Here is a 9,570-nt window from a genome sequence, read left to right as displayed (position 1 = left end):
TTATTATACTAAACTTATCATTTAATTATTAGTTGTCAAACTGATTAATAATTATTAAACTATATCTGTCCATTATATCAGCAAATAATATAATTAAGAGATAGATAGTACCCATTAGGTGTAAAAAAAACATTCAAATTTATCTGTACGTCTAAAGAAACTTTGTCCTATAAACTTTTAAGAGGGAAAAAGATAAGTTTCTACATAGATTAATATTAATTCTGTACATAAGTTAACTTAAAAAAAAAAAAAAAAACTGCATATAACTCTTTTTAATACTACATTTTTTCAATATTTTTCTTTATAACTTACAAATAAACTAATTTTAATTGATAAACAGCTTCATTTTTTAAATTTCCTCTCTTATAAAGAAACCCAAGAGAAATTTGTATGATACTACTTATATAAATAACACATCGTTTTGCATCTAAAAACCACATAACAAAGAAGCACTTGTGTAAACCCTAATCAATTGTGTTTTATCACTAGAAGAAGCCATGTTTGTTCAGAGGAGAGTGAAAGTTGTAGTTTTGAGGCATAAGTTAGTGAGGCAAGTAACATTCAAGAAGAAGAAAAAGATGGTGAAGAAGTTGAAAGAGTGGAAAATGGTTGAGTTGGCACAAGAGGAACAAAGAAGAATGGAGAGAGAAGAAGAGAAGAGAGTAGAAAATATGATCAGAGAGGCGAAGGAGGAGCTGAGGAAGCTGAGGGAAGAGAATAGATTGAAGGAGTTGTTCCTTGACGTGCTTCAAGTGTACGATGAAACTGGAGAATTTCCTAATCTCAAAGATTTAACCAAGGAAGAGCTTCAAGGGTTGCTGGGTTTGATTGAAGCGAGTATGAACACAATTATGCAGCAGATGGAAGAACTTAAGATTGATGAAGCCACAGTCGTTAAGGAATGTGGAGATTAAGAAAGCCATTGAAGATCAAATTAATGAATCTCAATTTTGATTATGACTTAATAATAATGGTAGGCTGAAGATTAGTTAGTAGTTTTGAATTTAGAGATGTTAAGCTCTAAATTATGCACTGTATCTGCTATTACCAAGCATCAACATCACCCATCTATGTTATTTCAAATTTTAGTGTCGTGTTTTTCCTTAAAGTGGATTTCGTTGTTGTTTAGGGTATACATTGAATTAATTAGCGGCATAGTTGCAGTTTTCTGTTTTCTTATATTTCTTGTTTAGTTTTATTTTTATTGGGTTTATTTTATATTGTAGCATTATCACAAGTGTGAAACTCATGTTAAAACTAAGAACCACACCCAAGGTAACATGTCGATGTTGAAGTTCATTATTTTTTTCTTATCAACAATAAAAAATATATAAATAGAGAAATATTTAGGGTGCTTCAACCCTTTTACATATAAAAAAACAAAGAACAAAATTGTATAAAATTAAAAAAGAAAACAACATCGATAACCTATCAAGAAGAGAATATATAACAATTTAAGATAATTATTTTACAACCAAAACAGAACAGAATTTTGAAGACAAAGAAACAAAAGAATGTTGAGGATTTCACAAGCTCAAGGAAAAATCATTGTCTTAGTCAATTTTGTGACAAAATTTCTCTTTTGTTTTCTATGTATGTTCATCCGGTCCATAAGCCCACACTTTGTGTTCTGCAAGAGAAATCTTTAGACTATATAGCCTGCGTCTAGATGACACAATTAGATAGACACAAATGAGTTGAGTAAAAGTGTAACTTCAAAAAGATATCGCAAATAAAATATATCTCAAAACACCTAACAAACAAGCACCATGTGATTTGTGTGGACAAGACTACACCTCCGGCAGCTACAAAAGCCCTCCCAACTAACCAAAGAAAAAAACAAACTCCTATTCCACTATTGATTTAATGCACAAATCTAGACACAAGCACCAATCTGAGTATATGAATCTCACATTGGAAACTTTATTAGTTATCCACATCCAAGTCTTGATTTGAACTAAGTTTAACACTTTCTCACTATCCTTCATTTTATTCATAAAAATGATTTCATTTCTATGCATTGAAATTTATTGTTTAAAGACGGTATACATTAAAAAAACTCATTAGGAATAACAAAATCTTATTAAAAAAATTAAGGTATTGATTCCATAGATTTGAAAATATGACGGTTTAATTTTCTATATTACTTTTTTTAAAATATTACAATTTTGCATCTTATGAGAAATAAAAATCAAATACTCCACTTATTTTCTTTTGAGACTAGTATATATATATATATATATATATATATATATATATATATATATATATATATATATATATATATATATATATATATATATATATATATATATATATATATATATATATATATATATATATATATATATATATATATATATATATTAAAAATTTAAGTATAATTTAAAAATCTTACATAGAATACAAATGGAAAAACTGTGTAATATATTAGAAAAAAAATAATAAATATTATATTTGAAGTTAAAATATTAAATATTTTTAAATTTTTAAATTTTAAATTTTATAAGTTTATAATTTTAATTAATTTTAAAAATAATTTTAGGTAAATACAACTATAAATTCTTGAAAGTGCTTTTTTATATATTATGTGACAATGTTTATTCAGAAGCAGTGTAACAAAAAGTATAATAACAGAAATTCAATTAAAAAAATTTTAAATTTTTAGAACTTAATAAATTACAAGAAAAATTCAACTTTAAAAAATTTTAAATTTATCGAAAATTTATACATAATTAAACTTATTAAAATTGATGGATAATTTTTGTCTTAATTATTTTCGTCATTTAATTGGAAAAATAATTAGTCCATATGAGCAGTCCTACTCTTGAACGGAGTTGTAGTCATTGTTTGCGGCTTCTGATTGATCCCTCCCACAGAAAAAACGTGGCAGCAAAGGTCTCCACAACAGTAAGATCCTTAATTTGATATGACAATGTGACCACTTTGGGACAGTCCCTTGTGAAGGGCAGTGTCATTGATCCCTAAACCCACAGCAGAAAACCAACTATTTAATAGCTAGATGCTATGATAAATTATCAAGAGTCACTTTAGACAAAAATATTATAAACACTTAAAGTGGCTTACCAAATATATTTTATATGATTTTAATTCAAAACAATTATGCACATTCATAAATGTATTTTTCTCCCTTTCAGTGAATTCTTGTTAAATACTCCACTGTTAAATATATAAATAGAAAGGAAAAGATATCTGATATAATTTGCCCAAAAACAGGAGAATTGTAAATAAAATTTACAGAGTACTTCGTTTGGTTTCGAATGTAAATATAAAAGTATTGTTGATTTTAAAAATAGTAGTAAATACAAATTTTATTTAATTACAATTTTATCTTTTATAACTTTTTATTCTAAATCTTTTATTGCTTTTATTCTTAGTATCAAGTTTAAGGAAATTTAATCTAAGAAAAGTGTTTAGTTTTTCAAATGAAACTGGTAAAATAAAATATTATTACCTAGTATTTTAATTAATCTAAACTGATATTTTCATAAATAGAAAGATTGTAAGAAATAATTGAATTGCATATTTTTATTTGAAAATTATACGTTTTTTCAACAATATTATTATAAGAAATGTTATGCTAGGAAGATATTTAAAAATATGTTTAGTTTATTTTATATTTTTAAAAAAATAATTAAATTTTCAAAAAAATTAAAATAAAAGTAAGAGTTGAAATTAAAGTACAAATAAATCCAATGATACAGCTTCTCTCAATTTCATTAGAATTTACGACAACTCTTACTGTACAAATGAAAATAAAATAAAGACTTAATTAAAGTTTAAGTATGTGATAAATTTAAAAATTTTCAATTGAATTTTTATTAAACTTTTATATTGTATTGAATATTTAATAAATTTATATTTTTCAATAAAGTCTTCGTTAAAACAAACGCATTCTTACAAAATAAAATTATAAAAGAATTCCAAAGTTCAAATGATACAATCTTTTAAATGAAATAATTGATCTAAAAATATCATTGGAATAGTGAATATCGGAAGAATATTGTATATATTGGAAGTATAATGTAAAAGTTTAATATTTCTTGTGTTCAAATGGATGAAATGTCTATCACTATAAAAAGTTCTAGAATATTTAGAGAGAGTAGAGATTCATTCCCTCTTAAGATTATGGCATGTGATGACAATTATACGATATGATTTTGATCAAGTAACATCTAAATGCAATAAAGCACTTCCAAATATTTGAAGAGAACAAAATTTGCTAGAATGGTTTATCCAAATGCCTTAATTAATGGGTGTCAAACACATAATCAATGATCGAAAATGATATGTGAAGCAACTACTTTCATCCGATCTAATAAAAAAACTCTGAGCATGCACATCAACCCAATCATTCTTCAGTTCTTTTTTGGCACACGGGGATACATTAGGCCACGTATGAGTCCAACCATGATTTGGCAAGCATGTTTCTAATAAATTATGAACCAAACACTTTAATTATATCGAAGAAACCACATAGTTAATGACACTGTCTATGAAATCCTGTCTATGTGCCAAACTGTGAAGCACATAGAAGATACTATCGTCTTTTTCGCGTGGAAAAGGAGAGGCATATATCATGGAAATGCCCTCAGATGCTCCTGCTTTTCCTGGCCCAGATAGACAGATACCCTTTCATGTGCAAAGATAATGTTAGGTTTCTGATTTCCTCAATTAAGACCCTGCCCTACCCAATTCATTTGGAGGTGCATTTATATCTCTTGTCACTCCAACTCAAAACACCTACACCACAAACTGTTAACCATCGATATCCATTGTTTAAAGAATGATAATTCATTTGGACTCAGGTTTTATTGGTGTTGTATCTTTCCAGTAAAACTTCTTCTGTAAACCTAACAAATGATAATTTGATATAACTTGAGATCCATAACGAGATTTTAGATTTTTTAATAGATACTATTTCAATTACTAAGTAAAACTGTTTGTGATCGGAGTTTATGCAGTGATATTTGAGTATTAATTAATAAGATGTCCTTGACGTTTTTGTTCCTTGAGTCTGAGAATCTCTCCCTATTCTATCACTCTTATCCAACTAACAGTACCTAAGTAATGCTACTAAAGTGATGGCTAAGAGAAATATGATAATAGGCCTATAAAGTTTGTTGGGCCGTTGGGGATGCATGTGCTGGTCTCTGGCCTACAAGATTAGCGGTTGGGAATCTCAACCAGAACCATCGCATGTGCATTCGATTTGGCACTTGTTCTGTGACTTTAAGGAAATAACCCCACCACTGTGCCTGTCAGAAACCAGATCATGCTTATAAATACACACCCCTCTATGGGCTAAACCATTCAGCATCACAGCAGAGCAGAGCAAATTAACTGCACATTCCTCTCTTCAACCAAGGAATTTCCAATGGCACTCCATGCATCTTCTTTTGTCCTACTTCTCATTTCTATCCACCTTCACATGCACTTAAAGGGTGCCTTTGCTGACTACGGCGGTTGGCAGGGTGGTCATGCCACTTTCTACGGTGGCGGTGATGCTTCCGGCACAATGGGTGAGTTTAACTTTTGTCTTTATCTATCTCCAAACAAATTTACTCAGTATTCAGAACCACTTCATGTAAAACACACTCAGAATCTGAGACTTTTAGTAAACATTACTTTGACATTGTTTTTATCTTGTTTTGTAATTTTTGACCCTGTTGTTTGATGCGTGCAGGAGGTGCATGTGGGTATGGGAATTTGTACAGTCAGGGATATGGAACTAACACTGCAGCTCTAAGCACTGCATTGTTCGACAATGGCTTGAGTTGTGGGGCATGTTTTGAAATGAGGTGTGATGATGACTCAAGATGGTGCAAGCCTGGCACCATTGTTGTTACTGCTACAAACTTCTGTCCTCCAAACTTTGCTTTGCCGAACAATGATGGTGGTTGGTGCAACCCTCCTCTACAACACTTTGATATGGCAGAACCAGCCTTCCTTCAGATTGCTCAATATAGAGCTGGAATTGTGCCTGTGGCATTTCGAAGGTACGTGACCAAGCCATTAACAGAAACTGTGTTTGCATTTTCCACACCATGGTGTGGAGTGTACAAACTTCATCCATGCACAAAAAAACTCGTAAACAATTCCCACATTCATAATTTCTGTATTTATAATAAAGTAAAAGTCTCACCCTCTTTATAACAAATTCAATAAATTATCTATTTTAAAATGGTTAACCCTTGTAAAAGAAAATAACCAAAAAGAGAAACAATTTTTTCCAAATGTTTTCTGTATTGAGATCTTTGATATTGATGGGAAAGAGCATATATAATTTGATTTAACTTGTTCTAGTTTCCTACCAACCTACCTACTTAAAACCTCTTCTTTTTTTTATTTGGTGGTGATGATGACAGGGTGCCCTGTGTGAAAAAGGGGGGAATAAGATTCACAATCAATGGACACTCTTACTTCAACCTGGTTTTGATCACCAACGTCGCGGGTGCAGGGGATGTCCATGCAGTCTCCATCAAAGGGTCCAGGACTAGCTGGCAACCTATGTCAAGAAACTGGGGACAAAATTGGCAGAGCAACTCCTACCTCAATGGACAAAGCCTATCTTTTCAAGTCACCGCCAGTGACGGTAGAACTGTAACAGCCTTCAACGTGGCACCAGCTAACTGGCAGTTTGGTCAGACCTTCCAAGGGAGTCAGTTTTAGGAGAAAACAAATCACATGTTATTAACTTTATTTTGGTAAATTAAAAAATGTGATTACCTATATATTGTGTGAAAATTAATCCCCAACGGGATAATAATTGAAGAGGTTTTAGGTGTTGTTGATGCCACAAAAATGTTAAGAGAGGCATTGATTATGGAAAGTAGCTGAGGTGATTTATATATGGCATAATATATAAATTAGAGCACCCACTAGGGACTTCACAAATGTACTGTTATATTGAATATTCAATTCTAGTTACTACTACTTTCATCTAATCCTTAATTTTCCACACGTTTCAAGACTAAAAATGAATGAAAAATCAATATGTGATCAAAATTTTAATTTAACCTCTACATTTTTATAAAATATGTGAGTCGATCTATAATAAGATTTACTTATTTATCAAGTGTTATCTCTTATTTATGAAATAAAATGCCTGAACGTGGCTGTAAGATTAGACTATAAAGAAAATTAAATTTCAGTCATATTTTTCCGGTTTGAAAAAAAATATTAATAATTTTTTTTTTGTTTTTAATTTGTTGTATAAATAAAGGAAAACATGAACAAAAAGACTTTTTGAGAAGTGTAGATTTATTGTCCTTAAAAATTTATTTGCGGTGTATTGTGTAAGTCCCACGAGATACAATCGGATTTTGTCGAGAATCTCAAAACTAGCAAGTATTTTTATGGGTGGCAATAGGGGTTGATCCGGTCCATTTAGGCCAACCTGCACTTGGCTCGCAAAATCTGGGTCAGGCTGCTCTGCCTCACATTTTCAATGCGAGCTGAAAAATCTAGCCCGTCCCACATAAGTGCAAGCCCGTGGGCCTGAGGGTCAGCCCACTTTTCTTTTAAAAAAAGATCTTATGATAAAACTTTCCATGTTTAACAAATTGGGAAAGTTTAACTTCTTCACAAAATTAAGCAAAGATTTTGAAAAGTTGGATATAAATTGATAATTTAACATTTTCATCGTATTCATATTCGTACTTTGACATACATGATGTATTCTTCAAATTTTAGGACATTCAAAAATACATAATACTTGTCTTTTCCAGTCATACAAGAATTTGGAACCTTCATGCAGGAGTCCAGAAGGAAAATAACCAATATACATAAGTGCAAGTTCTTTTTTTAAAGCGGGCTGCTTCGCAGGCCGGGCTATAGCAGGCCTGCGGGTTCAATGTCTCAGCTCGCCCCGGGCATTTTTTGCAAGCCCGCCGAGCCATGCCCTTATTATCACCCTGAGTATTTTTTAACCAACACTACAAGAAAACTATCAAATATTGACAAATTTTTTGACTAAAAAATATGTTTATAGACCAATTTAGAAACCAAGTTTTTAATTAGAAACTAATTTAGACACTAATTCTTTTGCTAGCCAAACCTAGGTAGCTAATGTTAGTGACCAATTCATAAAAGAAACTATTTTAGTTATCAATAATTTTTAGTTTATAAATTGGTATCTAAATTGTGAAAAAGACAAAATATATCTATCTTAAAAGAAACATAAAACCATCCTAAATCTTTCCAAGTAACACATTAATGAATACAACTAAGATGTTCGATCAAACATGAATAATAAGTATTTTTCACATTTATTAATTGATTCAAATCTGCTCATGCTAAAAGTTAGAGTCGAGACGAGTCATCCCATATTAAAAGTCGAGTTAACTCAAGTTCAAGAACAATCGAATTATCTCAAATCTAATTGAATCATATCTATCTTAATATGAGTCTAACTCATACAACTCGATCTATTTTAATATGAGTCTAACTCATACAACTCGACCTATAGATCGATCAAACCTATAGAACTTTTATTGATATTTTATCTTCATAAACTTTTTCTTGTATAAACCTTTTAATTTTATGTGTTTTTTTTCTTCTTATCCTTGTGGGCTTTTTCACCCGGTGGCAAATCTACGTACTAATTAAGTTTTAAAAAATAATCTAACATCAATATAAAAGTTTAATAGCACTTAAGTAAGATTAAGAGTTTCTAGGTAAGAGTAACTTAAACGCCCATAGACTTTTAAAGGCACACCTTGATTTTCTAGGAACTCTTAAACAGCTTCTAATATATAAACTAAAAAATTATCATCTAAACTTGTTCAAACAACTAAGAAATTCCTATTTGCTGGTTGATTAAATAAGATGAGTACAAAAATCTCACACTTAAACGAAAAGAGTAAAAAGTAAACATTTTCATTGTGCAAAATAGGGAACTTACCTGAATTAAGATTATGATTAAAAGAATTTGATTTATACTCAATTCCTTCTAAATTTTGGAGTTGGTGAAGAAGATAACGGATGATTAGTCTATAAATTGAAAAAATGTACAAAAAGTTTTATTTTTTATTTTTGGAAAGATGAAGTATATAACAAACAAGGAATAATTTCTTTTTTAAAGTACTTAAAACCTTCTTATAAAAGGACAATTTTATTTTTCATTTGACGAGTCTATTTTCATAAACCTAAACAAATTGAGTATCACATAAGTTATTTTTTATATCGAAAAAATAAAAAATTAAAACTTTTTTTTGCATAGTATATAATTTGAGTATTTTCCTTGTTTTCTTTCAATCCATTAGACTATAATTAATCTCATCTATGACATAGTAAAATTAACTTAGCAACTTTTAGCACGTATGAGTCAATTGTAATAGTTTAGGTTTAAAAATTAAAACCATAAATATACTTCACCAATTTATCTTTAATTTAGTTTAAGGGTTTTTTTAGAAACCAATCAACACAATACATTTTCTTCATTTTAATTTTAATAAAAATATTTATAAAACTTTTCCTTGTAGCAATTTTTTGTACATCTTACCCTGTTGAAAATAACGTTTGAATAGAGAAATAAGAAAAATTCTA

The 9,570-nt window shown here is 29.8% G+C and overlaps 1 protein-coding gene across 1 annotated transcript; it reads left to right on the top strand.

Annotated features, from left to right (window-relative positions):
- The first annotated feature begins 5,347 nt into the window (after positions 1–5,347).
- Positions 5,348–6,968, top strand: LOC114193799 (expansin-A4-like). Its single transcript, XM_028083740.1, has 3 exons — positions 5,348–5,543; positions 5,708–6,020; positions 6,390–6,968. Exons 1-3 carry the CDS (start codon positions 5,399–5,401, stop codon positions 6,691–6,693), a joined length of 762 nt encoding a protein of 253 aa, XP_027939541.1. The 5' UTR covers positions 5,348–5,398; the 3' UTR covers positions 6,694–6,968.
- Positions 6,969–9,570: the final 2,602 nt, after the last annotated feature.

Source organism: Vigna unguiculata, chromosome 8 (genome assembly GCF_004118075.2).
Source record: "Vigna unguiculata cultivar IT97K-499-35 chromosome 8, ASM411807v1, whole genome shotgun sequence".
Classification (NCBI taxonomy): domain Eukaryota; kingdom Viridiplantae; phylum Streptophyta; class Magnoliopsida; order Fabales; family Fabaceae; genus Vigna; species Vigna unguiculata.
Note: the sequence above shows the minus strand (reverse complement) of the source record. Positions and strands in the feature narration are given on the sequence as shown.

Coding starts and splice junctions, on each gene's coding strand:
- LOC114193799 (XM_028083740.1), top strand. CDS start 5,399: ATGGCACTCCATGCATCTTCTTTTGTCCTACTTCTCATTTCTATCCAC. Junction 5,544..5,707: donor TGATGCTTCCGGCACAATGG/GTGAGTTTAACT, acceptor TGATGCGTGCAG/GAGGTGCATGTGGGTATGGG. Junction 6,021..6,389: donor GTGCCTGTGGCATTTCGAAG/GTACGTGACCAA, acceptor TGATGATGACAG/GGTGCCCTGTGTGAAAAAGG.